The sequence below is a fragment of the Suillus subalutaceus genome (genome assembly GCF_016647625.1).
Source record: "Suillus subalutaceus strain FC151 chromosome Unknown DFJ58scaffold_66, whole genome shotgun sequence".
NCBI classification, from domain to species: Eukaryota; Fungi; Basidiomycota; class Agaricomycetes; order Boletales; family Suillaceae; genus Suillus; species Suillus subalutaceus.
Window position 1 is genome coordinate 1 of NW_024540315.1, and position 21,491 is coordinate 21,491.

At 48.3% G+C, this 21,491-nt stretch overlaps 6 protein-coding genes across 6 annotated transcripts; 4 read left to right on the forward strand and 2 right to left on the reverse strand.

The window, feature by feature from the left end:
• Nucleotides 1–44: 44 nt before the first annotated feature.
• Nucleotides 45–2,792, forward strand: DFJ58DRAFT_842178 (uncharacterized protein; the record flags this gene model as incomplete). Its single annotated transcript, XM_041392794.1, is given in 13 exon segments — nucleotides 45–433; nucleotides 480–599; nucleotides 630–665; nucleotides 718–864; nucleotides 956–1,089; nucleotides 1,226–1,286; nucleotides 1,401–1,598; nucleotides 1,884–1,954; nucleotides 2,036–2,119; nucleotides 2,139–2,198; nucleotides 2,269–2,297; nucleotides 2,412–2,608; nucleotides 2,673–2,792. Coding segments are annotated over 13 exon segments (1,646 nt in total), but the record flags the coding sequence as incomplete, so codon positions are not given.
• Nucleotides 2,793–3,245: 453 nt separating this feature from the next.
• On the reverse strand, nucleotides 3,246–6,963 carry DFJ58DRAFT_661721 (uncharacterized protein; the record flags this gene model as incomplete). Its single annotated transcript, XM_041382240.1, has 4 exons — nucleotides 3,246–4,235; nucleotides 4,291–6,647; nucleotides 6,700–6,750; nucleotides 6,813–6,963. Coding segments are annotated over 4 exons (3,549 nt in total), but the record flags the coding sequence as incomplete, so codon positions are not given.
• A 735-nt stretch (nucleotides 6,964–7,698) lies between these two features.
• Nucleotides 7,699–10,748, reverse strand: DFJ58DRAFT_792604 (major facilitator superfamily domain-containing protein). The gene is made up of 21 exons (XM_041390366.1): nucleotides 10,270–10,748; nucleotides 10,159–10,216; nucleotides 10,055–10,110; nucleotides 9,979–9,993; nucleotides 9,906–9,925; nucleotides 9,789–9,849; nucleotides 9,684–9,740; nucleotides 9,574–9,627; nucleotides 9,460–9,522; nucleotides 9,343–9,404; nucleotides 9,271–9,286; nucleotides 9,179–9,213; nucleotides 9,103–9,121; nucleotides 8,947–9,047; nucleotides 8,746–8,853; nucleotides 8,644–8,694; nucleotides 8,531–8,583; nucleotides 8,345–8,479; nucleotides 8,190–8,295; nucleotides 8,038–8,138; nucleotides 7,699–7,988 (listed from the first exon to the last, which is right to left on the reverse strand). Exons 1-21 carry the CDS (start codon nucleotides 10,441–10,443, stop codon nucleotides 7,825–7,827), a joined length of 1,509 nt encoding a protein of 502 aa, XP_041242961.1. The 5' UTR covers nucleotides 10,444–10,748; the 3' UTR covers nucleotides 7,699–7,824.
• Nucleotides 10,749–13,749: 3,001 nt separating this feature from the next.
• Nucleotides 13,750–15,345, forward strand: DFJ58DRAFT_792609 (uncharacterized protein). Its single transcript, XM_041390367.1, has 2 exons — nucleotides 13,750–15,135; nucleotides 15,184–15,345. The coding sequence occupies exons 1-2, from the start codon at nucleotides 13,806–13,808 to the stop codon at nucleotides 15,186–15,188; spliced, it is 1,335 nt and encodes a 444-aa protein (XP_041242962.1). The 5' UTR covers nucleotides 13,750–13,805; the 3' UTR covers nucleotides 15,189–15,345.
• Nucleotides 15,346–16,427: 1,082 nt separating this feature from the next.
• DFJ58DRAFT_792613 (D-isomer specific 2-hydroxyacid dehydrogenase) lies at nucleotides 16,428–18,192 on the forward strand. Its single transcript, XM_041390368.1, has 6 exons — nucleotides 16,428–16,612; nucleotides 16,678–16,796; nucleotides 16,855–16,916; nucleotides 16,970–17,189; nucleotides 17,270–17,757; nucleotides 17,815–18,192. The coding sequence occupies exons 2-6, from the start codon at nucleotides 16,763–16,765 to the stop codon at nucleotides 18,025–18,027; spliced, it is 1,017 nt and encodes a 338-aa protein (XP_041242963.1). The 5' UTR covers nucleotides 16,428–16,612; nucleotides 16,678–16,762; the 3' UTR covers nucleotides 18,028–18,192.
• An 898-nt stretch (nucleotides 18,193–19,090) lies between these two features.
• On the forward strand, nucleotides 19,091–21,481 carry DFJ58DRAFT_728944 (AMP binding protein; the record flags this gene model as incomplete). Its single annotated transcript, XM_041385667.1, has 9 exons — nucleotides 19,091–20,066; nucleotides 20,286–20,414; nucleotides 20,470–20,600; nucleotides 20,655–20,714; nucleotides 20,769–20,910; nucleotides 20,964–20,973; nucleotides 21,000–21,134; nucleotides 21,189–21,332; nucleotides 21,391–21,481. 9 exons carry the CDS (start codon nucleotides 19,091–19,093, stop codon nucleotides 21,479–21,481), a joined length of 1,818 nt encoding a protein of 605 aa, XP_041242964.1.
• Nucleotides 21,482–21,491: the final 10 nt, after the last annotated feature.

Below are 21,491 nucleotides of genomic sequence, written 5' to 3' on the forward strand. Positions count from 1 at the left end.
TCGCACACACTCTCGAGCTATTGGTAACTCACGAAATACCAAAGATGTCCTCGACGATCATCACGCAAGGAACCGTCGCCCTCGTATACCCGACCCAGACAAGCTCGAGCATTTACGTCGACATGCTACTACTCAAGATTTGGCTGAACCTTCTGAAGAAGAGGAGGTTGTAGTACCACGCAAGAGAATGCGGACGGTCAAATCGACTGCACAGAATATTCGTTTCTATCCTCCTTCTTGGAGGGACGTTCTAGAGGCCGCGAAGAAGAAATCGCGCCTGGGTTTACTCACTAGCACAGCGTCGAAGCACAGCGATTTTCTCCAAACCAAGGCCATCAAATATATCTTAGAAATGCTCGATGATTTTGGATCTCAAGGTATAGGTGTCGACAACGGATACTGGGATGAACACAAATCAGATATGGCAGTCTTGGTATTTTTTGTTCTTACTCTGTTTGACAATGCTGACAATTCTGTAGCTATGGGACGATCGTGCTACTATGTGTTCTGAGATGAAAAAGGTTGCGCGTCCAATTGTTCTAGCTCACTATGAAATTCTTCCGCATGATATTGACAACGAGGATGACTGTGAGCGGGAGGTACGTGATAATGTCAAAACATTGTTGCAGGATGGTAGTTTCCTATGGGATGGAGTGGATGCACTGGTTAGTTGATTAGAACTGGCCACGCACTTACAGACTTGGACGTGTGTATTAGGGCAGGACCAATAACCTTGCAAACGAGGCCCTGGGCAGCTTCTGTATGTCCTATTTTTACAAGGGCGAGAATGCACTCACGAAGACATTTCCAGACTTATTCGCTGATGCTGTTCCCGAGGGTGCTGTCGCGCTCGCAGCGACTGCGGTACGTGATCCCAAGCTCATAATTATTTTCACCCACTCATCTAACTAGCTTGCTGCTGCTATCGACGAATACAAGACTGGGCGTCTACAAGCAACTGAAATTCGTGGCCGAGTTATATCAACCGATCTACGACAATGTCATCAAGCTCTACAACAATGTAAAGAAGGACCACTATCACGCCAAGAAATGCCGGGCCGCCCGAAAGAAATGGGCTCGTGCTGCAGGGTACGGGTCAAGCTTTTCTTAATTTGTGTTATTTGTTGACGGCCGCGCAGAATTCTGACTCGCAATGATCCAAACAGGCGCCATGATTGGGGCTTGAAGCTCCAACTAGACTGATTGTGTTCTAGTATTTCCGTAGGATACCTATTGTAGTACGACGCAATGATGATTTGTTTGGTTTTAATTATTGTGCACTTTCTGTGAGCATTCTGTGATATTCCTGTCTGGCCTACCCAATTGTGCTCTGTATTGTATTGTCCGAAGTACCTAACACTCTGTACAGCTCTGTACAATGTCACACTTGCACTGTACAGGGCTGTACAGAGAGAACCCTTACTGTGGGCTCCGTGACTCTGTCCAGGGTTGTCCAGGGTTGTCAAGTACACCTCTGGTTTGCTGATGATCTAACTGTCCTTAGCCAAGTGGTTACCGCAACAGAGTCAAAATCTGTTTCTCTTGGAGTTGGTTCGAAACCTACTGACTATATTTTTGCGGTGTATAGATCCTCGGAGGTCCGTCTTAACTAGGCCCGGTCATTGCGCCGAAACCTCTTTTTTAGGCGATAGCGTGTCCATGACAAAGAATTTACTTTCATGTCCCGCGGTTGCGATGGCTTGAGCTTTTCCTCCGAAAGTTTTCCAGTCATCATCCATAACTTGGGGCGTTCGAGAAGATGATTCAACGAGAATGCGATGTCAAGAACTTAAACGCCATTCATACGCTGTAGGTGTTGATTCCATCAAACACATCTTACCATGTGCCACTTATCGCGGCGCAACCATGTATGACATAACTAGGGTTCTAGCACTGTAGCCATGCATATTTTTACTGTGGCGAGCCCCAGTAGGTTCACAGATAGAGCATGCAGGTGCGTAGATTCATGCATAGTGGCGCACGTATCTTACACTGGCAAGTATGTATTGTGACTTATGTGGCTCTTCGTGTGCAGTCTCATTCTCCCATTTGCGCTGCTCGTCCTTTCGAGTTCCTATGCCCACCTGCTACTTCGTACGCCAACATTCCGTCCCTTCATGTACGTGGATTCCCACTAGTGCGATATTTTGTGATATTCGCACATGGGCCCGCCAGTTTGCACCGGATTGTGTGAAGTAGTAAGTACCACATCACAATGCATCTTACTCTTTCAAAGTTGAATTGAGACCACTTGATGAAACTGCACAGCCGCTCGACAACGCACATCCAGATATACGGTGAGTATCTCGTCCTTTCCCGATTATTTTTCACTACGCAAGCTCCTCTGTACAGTCTGCTAGCTTACAGGGGCTCTGACACCAGGATTTCTCAACTTCTAGCCTCCTGAATAGATACAATCCTAATTCCCCACTGCCTGATCACACCAAACTTCGTCTCTGCCACCACCAAAGTTCTCACCACACCCCAAATAGCCGAGCATCTGATCAAGGCTTCACGCGTCGTGCCATTAACCATACTGCACCATTGCGAAAGCAAAAACACAACTCACTGCCACACTAGAAGCATACAAAGAAGCTCTATCACGCCGGTCAGTCATGTAGTTAATTCCAGGACACAAGCTACTAATACTCACGCAAAACCCCCCTTCGCAGGATGAGCAAGTGCTATCACGCACGCAAAACCAAGGACATTTCGCACTGGCAACCTCGCCGGCAGCGTCACTGGCAGATACCGATGCTGTCAAAGCAGCGACAACGGCGAGGACAAAGTAGAGACGCATTATCTGAGGATGTGATATGGGATCAAGCAAATTTGAAGGGGACATCAGGTTTGCGCTTTGCTTTTATGTGCTGAATATTACTCTTGATGGTGATGTAGCTTATCATGTAGGAAGCGCCACTCCTATCTATCTGAAATCCCCTTTCGAAGCTGAATATATCGTTCTTGATAGTGACGTAGGAAGATCCCATCAATCTGACATCCCCTTTCGAACAGAGGAAATTAACAGTAAATTACCACCTAGGATCACCTACCTTGTGAAGCTGGGTTTATTGGTGTGAAAACAAAATGTAATCTTGCGAAGCAAGATCAATGCTAGCATATTGCCATGTACACCTCGTGAAGCCTATGATACGGCAATTTTGGCGTGGAACAAAATCTATCTGCAAATTCACTGGCAGCAAAAATAATCGACATCATATATTTACTCGTGATGAATGATCCCCTTAGGAGGATGGTGCTACGCAACTCTTCTTGTGCCCCTTCCAGTCCTCACGTTGACAACTCTGTGAACAATACCGCACAACCTTGCACCGGCTGCAAATCAACAACGACCCAGAAGCACCTCCTTCCTTTCCACAAGCAGCGCACACATTACGCACCACTGCTGCCGGTGCAGGCGTCGGTGGAGTATTCGAAGCCATGATATCTTCCATATTGCCAATCTTTTCAATGTATGACAACGCGAACAGCGGACTGATCACTGCCCTTGTCACACACGGCGCAAGCGGTTGAAGTATCGGGTATTTCTTCACAAATGATTCTGTCGCCACCCCGGCACCACAAGAGCAAATAGGACTCTCGTCTGGCTCCAACGCCAGAGGGATAGCGCCTTCCATGCGGTACTCGCAGTTGATCTTGTGCTCCCAGGTACGGCAGCGCTCCGTCGCAGCCACGAGGAGGTGCATCCATGCCTTCCTCTCCTCAACACCCATCCCAACCATCTTTATATTATTAGGTCTCAAATGAGTAAAAACCTTGCTGAAAGCCTCGACCTTCTCAAACGAGGGAGAAGACGGCATCACCCAAGCATCAGCGACCATGGTGTGCGAGCCGACGTCCAAGCGGAGGTCCGTGATGTAGAACATAACAAAGATCTCCGATTCATCAGTCACTTGCAAGGCGAAGCCTAGAGGGGGTTTGCCTTCTGCGAGACCGCTTGCCTGCCCAAAGATAAAATGAAGCGAGCGTTTGACATCAAGTAGCGTTGACCCTGAAGTCAACGCACGGGGGATGCGTCTTTCACGATCGGACATCATAAGGGAAACGTGAGGGTTGATCCAGCCAAGAGCTTTCTTATTAGCAATGCTGAAAGGTATGCATTGGTCGAGGTTGACACGGTGCATGTTCCAGAGAGCAAGATCGCCTCCGTGCGGAATAACAGGGAACATGTCCGAGTCGGTTTCTCCAAGAACAAGTTTCAGGGGTAAGATGATCTGCACCGAGTTCAACATGAGTATTTGTTGGGATAGACAAGTAGAGAAATCGTACTTCGATGTATAGTGACTTTCGTGCAATGCGAAACTTGGCTTTCTTGGCATCGATAGGAAGCGGGAAAGGGAATTTCAAAGACTTGTCTCCAAGAACAAGGGCAATTGAATACATAGACACTTGGTTCACAGTAGGAGTAGCACCGCTGGTCAGGGAAGCTTTCATCTCCGGTTCGATGATATCTACCCGAGTGGTGAATGACAGAGGTGTCTTACATTCTTTGTCTAACGTGACGAATGCGCATGCACCAGACGTCTTCATGGGACGGCTGCCGATTTGCAAATTCTTCATGTCGGGACTCTCTGGGCCAGCATTAGGACGCTGTCGCAGAATATGTACGAGTTGCTCGTCTCCCAAGTCCGCGCGGAATATGGAAAGGTCGTGTCGCTTTGTGGCCAGTGTGCAAGTCGCTGGGGTGGAGAGAACAGATAACACGACGGATAAACGGCGCTCATTCACCAGCACAATGGACGGTACCCAGAACCACACCACTAGAGGAGAAGTTCCATAACGTCCAGTGGTGTCTTCTTTAATGGCTACAGTTTTGCTATCACCTTGGCCGCTGGTCGTAATGGTACCGAAAACCGCGTTGATGGCAGAGAACGTATTCTGTGTTGCTACGCCCCTCAGGTCGCACTGCAACACAGGTGTTCCAGTCTCGTCAAGATCGGGTAAGAGCGGCTGGAGGCAATCCCGAGGAACAACGAGGACGACGCATAGAGTTTGCGGAAGCGTCTTCCAATCGCGGAAGACAAAGGGCCTTTCGACACGATGCACCTCTTGCATCTTTTGTAGAGACACCCAATCCACATCGAAAACACCGAGAAGGTGCAGCTGGCAGCAGAGATCTTGGTAAAAGTTCATTCCAATCATGAGGGTTCTGTCATTCTGAATCTTTCTATGAAACATGTTCATGGTCGAATCCCAGTCTGTGATCACCCTCCTCTTGACGACACCCAAAATCCCCACAAACGAACGACGATGGTAATGTACGATCCCAGAAAGTTTGATGGACTCCGGCGATTGCTTGACCATGGCCAACTTTCGTACCACGTTCTCGTGAGAAAACATGTTGAGATAGATATTGAAGAAAACGCCTGCAAGCTGCTCCGGAGCGATGTCGATGGGGCAGTCGAGATCAGTTAGGAGTTTCTCAGCACCGCCGATGAGTTTCCAGGCGAGGCGCTCATAATTCTGGGTTGCATTTTGCGTCAGACGTACGATGTGCTCATGCATGTTCGACCGGTTCGTGAACTGCGATACGAAGCACGCAGGAATCAAGCCGAGGAGAAGACCCATAGTCGCAATATCTCCACAAAGTTGTTCGGCCAACGTGTCTTCTGAGCTACCCGAAACGAGACCTTCCGTGTACAAGGTAGCGGATGGAGTTCGCTGAAGAATGGGAGAAGTAACAGCGATGATATTCAACACGCCGACGTAATCAAGAAGGTTAGAAGTATCGATGACGTTGAATATGGTCGGCGCGGGTGACTGCGTGCTAGTTCCGTAGGCATTGGGATCAAAGGTAATGCACGGGATCTTCCACGGAGCAACGGGGAATGGTGTGGATGTTGATTTTGTGGTGCGGGAGTAGTCAAGAGCTTGACACAAGCTCAGAGCGTCTCCCACAAAGCAGCGTATGATGAGCGGGCTCGGAAAAGATGGACTTTGATTGCTCAAGACGTTGGAAACTGAAGTGCACCACCGGGAAAACTGCGTCTTGCAGACATTTACCACGTCCGTTAGAGTAACTTGCTCTGGATGGCGAGAGCTTCCGACAGCTGGCGCAAGCGCTTCAGCCAAATGAAAGCAAGAGAGAGTATCTGTTCCATAGTGGACCGCAAATTTGTCGCCGACCATGGAGTATGCTAAGGTTGGATTTGGATGCGACACCTCCGAGGGTCTCTTAGAGACGGCAGAGCATACGCCTGTCTCCCAGTAAATGTTGTAATGATGGCCCGCCATCTTGAGCGCATACATTGACAGTGGCCCGGCTGCCCGACTTGCTGTAAACACGAATTCGAATTTCGCCTTGGAAGCCTTGACGTCAGCAGCATATGCGGACTCAAATGCTTTTGCCTCGCGAGGAGAGCAGGTGGTCGTCTTGACGTAAAGCTGCCAAAGGCGCCGCAACTCGGCAAGAGTATCTCCGGTGCACATACGAAGGAAATGACCGTAAGGACCGTTGTTCCAGCTATCCAGATCGCTGGACAACTCGACCAACCTCCTGCACTGTGATATGAGCAGGTCATGGGAGCCTTTGTCGAGGAAAAAGTGGAAAAAGATATTCCAGATTTGCGGTACTTTCTGCACAGCGCCTTCGTCGGCAAGGAGGGTGAATAAGATAACGTTACGGGCTGTTTGATAGATTAGCTTAAAAGACGCATCGAGTGTCAAATTTGGGCTCACCGATGACTGCACTCTCGATGTCGCAGCAAGTAAAGTCCAGTTTTCGTGACGCTGAGCACGGAATATTAGCGCGCCACTCAATCAAAATATTTCTACTAGGAACATGCTTTTACCTTGCAAGCCAGTGCTGTTTGTATATACGGTGTAAAGGATATGTCTCGGGTCACCGCACCCAAGAAGCAGTACGTCTGCTTTTTCAGATGGACAAAGATTCTGTGTGAGGCAAACTGCAGATGTATTGCCAATAGGATAGAAAAACGTTTTTTCCCCTCCATAGGACAGGATGTGTCATGATCTTGGTGTTGATTTCGAGCTGGCGCCAACGAACACGATGGCAGTAAAATGTCAGGAAGGACTTGGAGGGTACGAGCAACAACTTGTCTAAGAGCTCTGTAGAAGGTCCGCGATCCTCATGGAGATTCAGGAATTAATCCAGTGTTAGCTAGAACCCCGGGCGAATTCCCTGATTGAATATTGATTGAGTAATTCTCATTCCAGGCCTGCATTTGCAGAACACCTATAGGCCAATCGTCAAAAATAAAACAGGACAGCGTTAACGCGTTGTTTGAATTATGAGGATGCCTGGTCAGATACCACGAATTTCTGAGGTGTGTAACGTCCCATGGTAGGTACCATGGAAGGAGCACGATTGATTGTCGGAAGTTGTTCGTTGGTTCCGTGACTTACTATGTTTTCTTTTTTGGGATTGGCCTAGAGCGTTCTGCAAACGGCTGTGGCGGCCCCGGTAACGTACGTCACTAGGCATGCGCATGTCGGGCTTTTACTGTGCGTAACATACCGCCGACTCCAAGTCACAAAATCACGGCCGCGGATAGTTGGCATCATGCACGTAAATTTCCTGCCAGCACGAGATCTAGCAACAGAAACTCCAGTGAAACTTTGAACACCGCACATGAGTATGTTAAAGTCACGTACAGTGAAACCGTTTTACTTATGTACCCAATATACTTTATTGAAGTTATGTATACTTGAATTCAGGTCACCGCGCGAAGTTTAAAATCAAGCTCTGCAAGTACAAGTCACTTCGACTCACAAATCAGGTAGAGTATTACAAAGTTCAATCAAGTTACAGGAGTCTAGCTCCATCGAGCGTCTCTTAAAAGATCAATACAAATACCTGAAGCTCTTCCTTCTTTTCACAGCCTCCTCGAATGTAATCCCTTCCAATCTAGCAGCTTCTTCAATACGCTCGCGGCCAGGGCCCTCCATCAAATCTTTCTCCACCGCATCCATGTGTTTATTCTCTTTGATCAATATCCACCGCATTACTATCAATAGGTGAGTACATCAGAGTGGTCAAATTGTGATTTTGCTCACGGAAGCTCAGGGCTGTGGACAAGACGAGACCGCACAATGCTATAATCATGGATTGATGGTATTGAGGACCCCACGAAGAACTCCAGACATACGAGCCCATTCTGTGGATACTTGTAAGCAATTCAACATTACACTGACCATAGAGGCCTCACAAATTACCGAGGTTTCCAAACCCATTGACAAGACCCATAGCTACGGAGCGTTTTGCCGGTGGACGAGGAATGGCGTTTGAAACCCAGGCCAATGTCAAGGCAAATCCTTTCGAAAACGTGTCAAGCTTGCGTTCAGCGTTCTAATCAGAACTTACCACAATATCCGGTGGTCATGAGGAACAAGGAGAAGTATCGCCCGCCCGTAGCCATGGTGGATAGAGAGATGATATATCCAAGGATGACCACCCACCACCAGCCAGCAATATGGAAGAATCGCTCTCCGGTCTTATCTATTCATTCTGTCAAAATGACTGTGGTGTATTACCAGGAATCAGACGTACCTGCATGCCATGCGCCTAATACACAGCAGATTGACGCGAATATCCATGGAGGACTAGCGATCAGACGACGATGAGCCATAACTGTGAATGTAACAACGAAATGTCATGCTTACGCCGCCATCAAAAATGTAACAGTAGTGCCGAAACCAAGTGTTTGAGTCAAGCTATCCCGCTCGATGTTAGCGCAATAGTTGTAAGACTGTCCATATACTTACGTGGGGAAAAAGTTGATGTAACTCAGGCCCAGAAGTTGCGAGCAGCTTATAAACATGAAAATGATGGTCTTTGGATCCTTGATAGCCAGCACCAAGCCATCGTAAATGCTGTGACGTTCCGAACGATGTTCCAATTAACAAAAGTGATATGGAGTAACACCTTGTCAGTAATAGGAAATCGAGAAATCGAGTTGGACTTACGTGACGTCGTCGGAATCCTTGTCGGCCTCCCCTGCATCTTCTGCAAGGCGAACTTGAGCCAAGCGCCGTTCCGCCGCGTTAAGCCATCGAGTGTTATGGGGCTGTGCGATGCCATGTCAGACCCGCCGAAATTCGTTCTAAAAATGCTCTGCTTACAAAATCTGGCAGAAGCCACCTGGACAACACCGTGGCTGTCAACTTTGAGTGAGAATAAAAACACGCAAAAACGCACATTGTCATGAAGCCAAAGAACATGGTGATGGCGCCCTATGCAGAGAAAGTGGCCGGTCAGTACATAAGATCCAGGGGTGATGTAAGATATACCTCAATGTAGAACAACCTGTGGTACGAAATTCCAGTCAGGGCACTGCTCCTGGAATAGGGAATTTGTCTTACCATCTCCAGGCCGCAAGTCCCAGTACGCCTTGCATTCTTGCGAGAATTCCAGCCGCAATTAACTAACAAAGGGTTGTTATCAGGCGTCACGGTCCACTGTGACGACAGCAAGCTCACGCTTCCGAATGCATTCGAGATTAAAAGACCACAATAGAACCAGGCTGACCGCGCGGCAAGTTCCTGAATGTGTTGCATGAGTGGCGACTTATGACCCTAAAACACGATGTTCACCTTCCTGGTATACCATCGCGAAAGTAGATACATGATACCAGGATAGAATGCAGCCTATGGAAAGCCGCACTCCTTTAGCCCGCACATAGTTATCAAAATGGAAATTTTACCTCTGGAAGACCAATGAATATACGACAAACAATGATTCCCGTAAAATTAGTTGTCACCTGCGTGACGGTTAGCAAGCACGAGTTACAATTTCCAACAAAGCTTACCCCAGTCATCGCACTTGTAAGGCCCCATGCAACAACGCAAGCCCCAATATAAATTGATGGTCTGAGTCGCGTTTCCTTAGTATCGACTAGATCGAAACATTGGCAGTCACAACCAACCGTGAAATATAGCCCAAAACCTTTGACAATCAAAATCAGTCTTGCATCCATACACAATAACACACAAACAAACCATGTTCGAGGGTACCTGGTCGCAGATGAGATGTTGTGAGTAAGATCGCATGGGTTTGTGCAAAAAAATTGCTCACTTGTGCCGGGCAATAAGTGGCATAAAGAACAGCCAGAATGGTTTCATACTGAACGTCTAGTGGATCAATTAAGCATGAATAATACGGCAGTCCACTTCACTCACCTGACAATCCGAGATCTTGGTCTAAACCTTGCAGCTTCGCAGCAGTAACAGCGACACGCTATGCATAGTACACGTGAGCATGCTGAGGTTCATAAATGGATGTTTGCATACGTCAATGTAGTTCAGGATGTATATGAATACAGCAGTGGGCATCAGCCGGCGGTCCAATTTTCGCACCAGTGCCCGTTCTCCCGCCTTCCTGGCGTCTGCAGTCAACAGCTTGAAGTCATCATCGACCACATTTTCTGCAAAGGATTCAGACTTCTTCTCTATCTCGATGGACATGTGGGGCAAGAAAGATCAGCGAAACGCTACACCAACTTAGCGCGGTAATCCAGCCACCCAAACGGATGCGCATATGCCTTTTATACCGGGTTACTGAAGGCGTTATCGCGATGCCTGTAATGAACTCAGTAAACCCGCTGCTCAAGTCTAAAAGTAGAGGGCGACCAGAATACTATCATGATCACCTGGTGTTTGGCGAACGCCGGTGGCACCAACTCTGTAGCCCAATATTAATTTGTACAAGAATTGTCGCCGGCTTTGTGTCTAATTATACCATACCGGGAAGGGGGCCAGAGCGGCATGACGAACGGTTTGGGGAAGGTTGGAGCAAGTTGACAATCACGTCGCCTTGAATACTAATGGAATGACACTTGTGGGGTAAATCTTCCCGTCAGATGATCTACATGTGTGCATGACAATATGACGACCGAGTCTCATCGATTTCAGGGGGGAAAGTACGTTTCCCCACGCGGTGGTAAGAACACCTCGGATCTATGGGAGAAAACATTCTTTCCAAGAGCTACTTTGAAATGACCAGGCTTGACTGTATCCACATCCCAGATTCTTACCGGTGCAAGAAACATTCCCCCAAGAACGTGTGACCGAGCGTGCAGGTACATTACAACGTACCTGGTGAGAAGATTTGATGTCGCGTAGTTTGTGTTTCGCATAATTTTATGCATGTCACACTACACAGATTCCACAGGTGTGCCACAGATGACAATGTGTGCCCCCTCGGATGAATACAGTATGTAGACCTGAGTGTCAATGCCTGCCTGCCCTTTCGGGGTTAATGCTTCAAGACCTTGAAGGGGAAACGGGGATCAAACTCCTGCAGTCACCAGTGATCAGAAGGGTATGTTCACTTGAACAAGAGCTCCGACCCGGCCAACCAGGGACTGGGATCCTCGACTGTCGGCACCAGAAGTGGTCAGAATCGTATCGTACGATTCTGAGTCAGAGTCGTGATGTGCCGATCCGGTTAGGCCTGAAAGCCGCGGCTCAGGCCCATCACGGCTTTTGAAACGGTAAATACACTATCGCGTTGACCGACGGGGTGTGAAACAAACTCACTTTCGTGTGACTCGACTCTCCAACAAACGGAGTTCACGTTTCGTCTGTAGCGATGGTATAGTGTCTGCATATGATATGAGTACGAATAACAAGGACAACTCCAGCCTATCCATCGTCCGAACAAGCAACATTGGACCGAGTCTCTCACTAGGGCTCTACAGCTCAAAGTCATGTCCAAGAGCACACTACTCACATTCTTATGCGTGAAAGACAGATGGTGATCACGATGAAAACCCAAGTCACCGAATTTCGACAGATGCAAACTAGCGCGCAGGAATTCAGGTCAACTGAATCATCATACTGGGATGCATGCAGGATAAAGCTACTAACCACGATGTAAACATAAGGCGCACATCGATAGTCGTCATCAAACCACCTTCGAAAACACATAGTTGTAGTAAGTGTTGCAAGGACTATCGGGCGCAAGGTTCGAGGCAGTCACTGTCGTTATGCTCGGTGTTTAAGTGGTACTCCCTCAAATACCCATATTTAGCAACATTCCATGCGTTGTGCTGAAGGGTGCATACGAAGTTTCAGCAGAATCTTGATCAGCTTCGCCGGCATCCTCTGCAAGACGCGCCTGTGCCAATCGGCGCTCTCCTGGCATCGACATCGAGTGTTATTCAGCTGGAAAACGACATTAATATACAACTATCGAGGTCAACGATATGTCCATACATAGTCGGGGAGCAACCACCTGTATCACAACTGAGGTAAGTGCCCGCGGCTTTGCAATGCTGAAGTCACGTACATGGCTTGTAATCCCACAAATATTGCGATAACGCAATGTCACTGTCAACGGCAGCGTGGAATTAGCAAACGGATACAGGATATCGAATTACACGCCATGTCAGCTGGTTCGCTTTCTATTCTTGCGAAATATTGGAAACGGAGGGCCGTACGAACAAAAAAAAAAGGAGAATGTGATCGGTAGCACATGTACATACCCTGCTATAATGATCTATGATTGTGTGTTACTCTCCAAATCTGAACAGCGTATCAGCTCACACAACACTTCTTGATCCACTTGAACTTGAACCGTGGCAAATTATGTAAAAAAAAGTCGAGTCGTAAACTGGAGCTCAGCATGTTCTATGACCGCTGCAATACGATGTACGCGAGCCACTCCTGTAGAATTCTCTTGAGACGTCTTGAGCGGCAGGCATCTTCGTACCTGAGTTCTATCCGGGCAGGTCAGAAGATCCAGGTTCCCCTGCTTCTGGCGTCTCACGACGAGCTGCTTGTAGACGGGGTATGAGAAGATGTTAAGATTGATCCGAGAGGGGCCCAGACGAGTCGATGTAAAGGCAGGCTATGAAAATAAGCTGGGCCGAGGAGAATGCGTGGTCGTGGCTTGAGAATAGCAGCCACGCTCCTCTCATTGTTCGATGTGAGCGAGGATCGAAGAAAGCGCAATCAAATCTCACTTGTAGAAAGACACCGGGGGTCCCATAAATTAGAAAGTACTGTCCTACATAAGGTTCTATCCTCAATGGACATAAATTGGAATTAAAAAAAATCTCACTTGTTACAACCGGATCTGTACTGTGTATTACCTTCTTGAATCGTTACGGGTCGCTCTATGTTTGTGGAAACGATCTTCATCTCGGACGAAGAGACATTGCCGAGTATGACTACTGTATGACCTATTAGTATGACGAGTGACGAAAGCGACAGGTGTCATTTGAAATCACTCACTGGGTACCACGGCGGGACCAACTTGCATACAAATTTATCGATGCTACCGATCGTATCGGCTTTGCTCAAATTAATAATATTGGTGAGTTGAAGAGCTCGAAAGGCTCATATGCGAAACTTCTCAGGAGTACGCTTCTTCATCTTCTAGAACGTGCTACTGCGTGAGCTGTGTAAGGGAGCAGTGCACCAAAAAAGTTCATTCACATCAGAGGAGTGGCAAGTGGCACCGGCATGCAACGAAGTGTGACTGAGCAGCAGTTTCCACTGGTTACTAAGCTTAGTGCTTGAAGTGGCGTTGATTCTGAATCATGAGTCTGACCATGACCCAACTTGACCAGTAGGGTTGAAATTTGGAAAATCAGGAAGCTGCTGGTGATAAGGCCAAAGTCTTTGAGTACAACCAACCAACCACTGTGGACAGCCCTGGTCCCTGGATACCACCTCCGAGTCACCAAAAACATGACGTGGAAGAAAGATAACAAACAGGTACAAACATTGATTATCACCAGCGAGACCAACACTTGACACTTTCTTTCTACAACCACCAAGTATAACTATCGAACAGCACCAAGAGACTCATTCACAGATTTATGGCTCGTCAGGCTAATCGCAAGCTGGCAGCATCGAAGACGCGATCAGGCACTCCGATGCGTTCTGTCGCCACCATCAAACAATCCCAAGGCTCATCTTTGGGCCACAAACGCCGGCACTTTAAGCAAGAACATATCAAGCGGCAGCGGAGGCAACTTGCTTTCGGGGTTCAAAAGGCAAGGCGTGAACGCTGGGCTCAAGCTGCTCGCGAAACACAAAGCATTGTTCTTGGGGATGGCAAGTACATCGAAGAGAAACTTTCTTCTACTTCTGTTTCATGTATCATGCCCCCTACCCATATCTCTCCGCTTGTCTCTTGCCCTGGTAACGCCTCGCTACAAGTAAACCCATCTCATTATCAAGGACCGCATACCATGATCACAACGCATGTCACACATGACATATCATCACAAATCATTTTAAGCAAGCAGGGAACAACGTTGTTCCCTCATTATTTGCCATCTTTGGCTGACTGGCGCAAGCCTCCCACAGTCTCTCCTTCCCGAACCAAGTCGACTAGTTTTTTGTTTGTTGCTAGCTCTACGCTTACGGCTGCTCGGCAACTGCACGAGCGGCGACCAGATCTTACTCGTAGTTCGCCGTATTCGCTCTCTACCACGTCAATTGGAGTCCTTTCCTTTGCTTCACCCAAACGTCCCGGTGGAGGCTATCTACACGGCGGTAATGAGCAAGAAGAGATCCTCGCTAGGTCTTCATCGCTCGTAGCTAGTCTCCAGGCCGACCAAGGCAAGGAGTTTTACACCACCCACAGGAAATTTGTTAGCGTCGACGGAGCTGGCCTTCATGATCACTCCATGGTATACAGCCCAGGTGTTGTCACCTTTCGCCAAGATGATAGTGATGACACATCTCCACTGACAACTGCATCGTCAAATAACTTCACCCCTCCTTATCTTATTAATGTTCTCTCGGCTGTGCCTGTCAACGCAGCTGCAATACGTCAGAACTACAGCATCACTCCATCAAACGCTCATATCTTTGCGGACGGCATACATGACAAGATGCGGGACCGGATGGCAAGGGCACTTCGCATCTTTGAGACACGTGGTGACCGAGCTCTCGTCCTCGGTGCGTTTGGGTGCGGTTCCTGCGAGAACAAAGTTGAAATGATCGCGGAGATCTGGGCTGACCTCCTTGTATGTGGGGAAGGTGAAGAGAATCGTGAAGATGGGAAGACGACTGTTTCGCGCGCGGCGTTCAAAGACTCGTTTGAAGAAGTTGTGTTCGCTGTTCCCGGTAAATTATATGAACCCTTCAAGAAGGCGTTTGATATGAGAGTTTTCGAAGCGGAGGTATCTCAGGCAGCTAGTGAGTAGATTTCGAAGCCATTCTTGATATTTTTGACAGGGTTTCCAGCCTAGTATATGGTTTTCATATTCTCACGCCTCATGAGTTTGAGAGTACTGTACTAATCTTTGTTACCTATATCGTTTTATATCCTCTTCCTTTTGTGCATTGTCTGTGTGTATCAGTAGTACTGTTGCAAATATGTTGGATGTTTGCCTCATTCGAGATTTCCATGATGGGCCGGTGCGTGCAAAGGGGTTGATTCTAGCAGTTGAATAGCAACTTCTATCCAGCGACTGTCCACAACGAATCCGGCTGTGATCTCATTGATGAATGAGTCTACAAGGTAAACGTCGCACCTTTAAAGACTCTGTACCTACTGGTACTAGTTCCACTCCACTCAACTTTCCTTCTCTATTTGATTCAAGAATTCATGTGTCGAACACGCCCGGCAGGCTACAACCTGAGTTAATGATGCAAAGGCGACAACAACATTCTATTTGGTGATCTGGACCTCCCTGCCAAGCGATGTTCACTACAGGCCGGGAATTGGAAAACCCCGTTTTCTTCAGGTGCTGCTCGTGTCCTTACGAGCATATCATCATCATCAGTGAATTGATATGGTAGCCGTGAGAAATATAGGATGATATAATTCTGCTCCTGCTGAATATGCCTATAATGTATACGGCGAGGATCGGTACATAGCCAATCATATGGATGTCTGAAAATCCATTTTACCATGAGGAGTTCGCGACAAGTTCGCGACATTGCACCGTCGCGGCGATCAACGTGCAATAGCATCATAATGTCACACTTGTTGACTCATATTTTGGCCTTGGCGGAATTGGCTTTCGCCCTCTTTCGCCTCGCACATCTCGTGATTCTTATCCATGTATTTCCCATGCGAGTGCTATATTACTCGCGCCAGGAACTCGGAGACCCCACGTGTACGTTCCTCTTCTGTCAGAGACGATAAAGCTCGTTGGTGAGCAGCAAGGTTCGTGCTATGAAGCGAGGTAGCATTCTGGTGGATATGGCGTGGGGAAAGGTGGTTGATGAAGAGGTGCTGCTAAGGGCGCTAGATGGTGTGCACGTACAAGCTGCTTCAGCAATTACCATGATTTTTCTGAGTGCTGATTTTTTTCTAAGTAGCTTTCGTCTGTCATTTGACGGGTTGGTGTTCCCTGACGAACCGAATGTGAACCCGAGATTATTTGATTTCCCTCAAGGCTCAGAACACCTGGTGACCATACTGCCACACGTGTGCGCCTGGACACGCGCTCGGGAGACGCCGAGATGAAGATGGAGGTTCGCCCAAACTCTCGTAGTACTATTTTACACGAACTTAACCCAAGGTTAGCTTTGGGCTAGCTCGCTATGCCTTGGTCTCCTTCAGCAAGCTAGACAGTTGTTTCATTGCTGTCGTTGCTGTAAGTTTGCAGCCTGAGACTAGCAGGCCCGCTGCTGACCTTGGAGGACGCCAAACGGCGGGCATCCGGTCCGCGGCTCCGTATCCTTCCTCATTAACTGATCAGTTGACCCCATTCAATTTCGTTATGAAAGGTTTAAAGTTCGAGTATCCTCAAACAAGTACCAACCATTTTTTGGCACCCTCCCTCGTGTCCCCCACTCCAGCTAGATTCCCACGATGTCGTCTCGCCAGCGCCGTATATTGATTTGTGGTGAGTCCTGATCCGTCGCGGCCACATTTTTGTATACTTACAGGATCGGTGCTCGCAGGAAACCTTGTTTGGGCTCATGATGAAGCCAGACAGCTTTTTAGCGGGCTCGCAGATATTGTTGTACGTTTATTTCTCCTCGATGGAGAGTTATTCGCATTTAACACATGTCTCAGGTTATGGATTCTCCAAATCGGGGAGATTTCCTTGCTGGGCTGAAAGGAGAAAAGTACGACGGAATTGTGGGCATCTACCGGCACAACACTTCAGCAGACCGCATCGGCGTTTTTGACGAAGAGATTATCGATGCACTGGCTGAAACGGGCACTATCAAGTGGATCGCGCATAACGGTGCGGGTTACGATCAGATCGATGTCCTTCGATGCGCAAAAAAAGGTGACTGCACTACATTTTCATGTCCTACATCCGTTGGGGTCTTCCACCAATGATATTTCATGAGCTTACATCCGGATTAGGTATCAACGTGTCTAATACTCCTGGCGCTGTCGATGATGCAACTGCCACTACGGCGTTATACCTTGTCATTTCTTGTCTCAGAAATTACGCTTGGGCCGAACAATCCCTTCGCCAGGGAAGGTTCAAAACGGGCCTCCATCCTGGGCGGGCTCATGATGTTACGGGACGCACGCTGGGTATCTTGGGCCTCGGCGGTATTGGTCTTAGGCTTGCTCATCTAGTACACGCATTTCCTATGCGCGTTGTCTATCACTCGAGGAATAAGTCTGCCAACGCACCAGAGTGGTGCGAGTACGTTGACAGTGTGGAAAAGCTTTGTCGAGAAAGTGATGTTCTGAGCTTGCATGTTCCTTTACGTGATGAGACAGTTCATCTGGTGGGCGAGAAGGAGATTCGTGCGATGAAGAAGGGCAGTATCATCGTGAATACCGCGCGTGGAAAGGTCATTGACGAGGAGGCGATGATTCGCGCTCTTGCAGATGGCCATGTGCGTCAGATCGTTTATTTGTTCTCTTTGCCTCTTCTAAATTCACGACCGGAACAGCTCTCGTCTGTTGGTCTAGACGTATACCCCAACGAGCCTCTCGTGAATCCGCGTTTACTCGAATTCCCGCAAAACGTACTCCTCCCTCACATGGGGACAGAGAACCAGGATTCCCAGCGCTGCATGGAGGTTCGTGCGCTAACTAACTTGAGAGACTTCCTTCGCGATGGCCAAGGGCATGATCTGGTCCCCGAGTTACGGAGTAAATTGTGATGGTCAATTCTGGAATATTACAATAAGATAGTACATGTATATATTCACCTCCCTAACGACTCACCGTAGCTCGCCATATGCGCGCATATGGGCGGCATTGGGACAGTTCCATCAGACTCGTGGATCTGTTCTTTTGAGGAATTTTGCTGGATATGTACGTCCGGGCGGCAAAATTGAGTTATCGGACGTTAATTGACCGTTGGACAACTGTGATGAGAGCAAATGAAATCAACGAGGCGATCTAGGTGCCCTGCCGAGCATGCACACTGGAGCTAAGCACTGGGCGATTCTTCTTCGAGGGAGACGTTGGTGCGTGTCGGGGTAACCGACGATAACGGATGACCCGACGTGCTACTACCATTGGTACCTAGTAGTGTCGATCGATGATACATAATCATTACGAGCCTAGATGGCTCTAAGGCTAAGATTAGCTAGAATATAAACAAAGGAAGACAGAAGACATGATTCGTCGGCTTCCGAAGAATGTTTTAATACTTAAACGTAAACGCCCGTCGCTGAGCGCTGAGCGCTGAATCCAGGGATCCAATACGGTCTTGCCATCAGGTGATGGCATACTCCTAGACTATCATTTGGTCGATCATGGGTCAAGAGGCTCCGAGTCGTTGGCAGTCGAGACTCGAGATCATCCAAACCTTTCAATGATTGTCTGACAGTGCTATTCATATAGCAGTCTAATAAAACCGCGCAACCGAAGTTCGAACGTACATATGAAGAATGTTGACTGCCGGTTTGGCAACTGGACCAAACGAATAAAGTGACCTCACGGTTGGCAGCGCTTGCCTGACGCCGTTCCCCATAGTCATAGGGATGATGATGATCAATGAAGTTGACAGATATCGTAAAGGCTTGGTAAAAGTCGTTGTCTTTACCCACTTTGCCGCTGTTAATCGCGATTTGTTGCAGTACAAAAGTCGACAAAAAACTTTGCACTAGCCTGTGCAGCGCTATCCCAAAGGGGAATCCTTTTATTAATACGGAGCTTGGATCACTGCGGTAAAGGAGTTCTAGTTTCACTCCCACCTTGAGCACAACGAGCGACACGATGACGGACACTATTTACACGTCGTCCTACCCGTCTGTCCCTATTTGTCGTCGTTCTATCTTCACTCACCTCCTTGGTGTCTCTTCGTCTTCCCCAGGCACAGTCGGTGGTTTCCCCGCTTCATCACCTGCATTCATAGATGCTCTTTCCGGTACAACAATCTCTCGTGGAACATTTCGCTCATATGCTCTTCAGTTAGCATTCTCTCTTCACAATCTTCCATCACCGCTAGAGAACCGCACCAAGACAGTGCTCATTTTCTCTCCCAATTCAATCACGTGGCCCATCATGACATTTGGCGCAGTGGCCGCTGGCTTCCGCGCGACGCTTGCAAACAGCGCATATACGCCAGATGAACTAAAGTATCAATACGTTGATGCAGGAGCTCATCTTGTATTCGCCCACCCTTCGCTGGTTGGGACAGCCCGGACTATGCTAAGGTCCCTTGGATGCTCCGAGCAGGAAATACGTAGCCGTGTCATCGTAGCTGGGGTTCAGTGGATCACAGGTGCCAAAGATGTATCTGTTCCGGGTCTGAAAGACCTTGTGGCTATAACTCAACTACTTGGTCGTGGCGAGCTCACGGAAGAAGTCAGCTTCGATGGCGAACGGTCAAACGAAACTGTATATCTCTGCTACTCCTCTGGCACAACAGGTCAACCAAAGGGTGTCGAGACCACACATTACAATCTCATCTCTGTCCTCGAGATACTCAAACCTGTCTGGCCCGATTCTAAGCCATGCCTTACCCCGTCCATCCCTGCACAAGGCGGTGTAGATGTGCTCTTTGGGTGCCTGCCCTATTATCACATCTATGGCGGAGTCAAACTTCTCCATTTGCCGTTATTCTTAGGTGTACCTGGGGTTGTCATGGCAGGCTTCGACCCCGATGGCTTCTGTGCCGCTATCGCAAGATATCGCGTGACAGTCGGCTTTGTTGTCCCTCCGATGCTAGTAGTATTTGCGAGACACCCAGGTAGGTCTTCCTCTTCCTCTTTTCTCTCCTCACCACTTGAATTCCCGGTCTGACTGCGTATGGTACGCATATATCGACCTATCTCGCATCGTTGTATAAGTGTCAATGCTCCTCGTGGATCTAACTCCCTTTGGGGTCTGTTGCATGCCCGTATGCCCACCAGTCCTTTTCCGCTGTCATTTATCTCAGTTCTAACTTCTGACACAATCTTACGTTCAGCTATTCAGAAACATGACCTCACCTCCCTCAAGATTCTCTTCTCAGGTGCCGCACCCCTCGGTGCCGAGCTTGTCTCGACCGTGATGAAGCGTATGAAAAGCATGCGCGCAGATGTAAATATTCTACAAGGTGTGTTTTCGTCTCGATTCACTTCCCGAGTGCTGAGTCTCAAATATTTGCATAGGCTATGGCCTCACAGAAACTTCACCGACGGTATTCCTCCTCCCTGTTCCCGACGCCAGCAGTCACATTGGGGCAGCAGGAGTACTGCTTCCAAACTTGGAGGTCAGACTTGTTGGCGAAGCTGAAGGCGAAGTTCGTACTTCTTCCCCGTCTAGCTCAGGTCAATATTAATGATGAACTCTACAGGCACACACAGATATCCCAGGCGCTGGTGAGGTATGGGTGAGAGGGCCGACGATCATGAAGGTATTCCGCGTGTCAACATCCTTCAAACCAGTTTGATCACACGTTTCACATCAGGGATACCTAAACAACCCCACTGCAACTACTGAAGCTATTACGCCTGATGGGTGGTTCAAGACTGGTGATATCGGCGTGCGGGACAAAGATGGATTCTACACAATTGTAGACCGGAAAAAGGAATTGATCAAATATAAGGCGAGTTAGTTGCTGCAATGCGCCCGGTTGTCAATTCTCATTTGGTCACGCTTGTAGGGCTTCCAAGGTGAGCCTACATTTAATTTTCTTCAGTGCGACCACCCAACTGATAGCTAATGTGTCAGTTCCTCCCGCTGAGCTCGAGTCAGTGCTGTTACAGCACGCCGAGGTCGCAGACGCAGCCGTAATTGGGATTGAGAGTAAGGAGGAAGCAACGGAATTACCTCGGTGAGTCCATGGACATCTTTTCGTGAATCAAACCAACAGCTTCTCACTCTACAGCGCATATATAACGCCTTCTCGCCCGCTTTCCTCCCAGGAAGCGTCTTCATTCGCACTAGGTGTCCAAAACTGGGTTTCACAGCGTGTGGCGCCACACAAACGGCTAAGAGGAGGAGTTGTCATCATCGACAAGGTTCCGAAGAGGTCCGGTTACACTGCTGATTCCTTACTCTGTCGTCTGGCTGATGAGGCGAAATGATAGTGCTGCCGGAAAGATCCTTCGTCGTGAACTTCGCGAGCGCGCGAAGACGGATGTTGCGGTGGGACAATTGAAACCTCGCGCAAAGCTCTAATCCTACCATG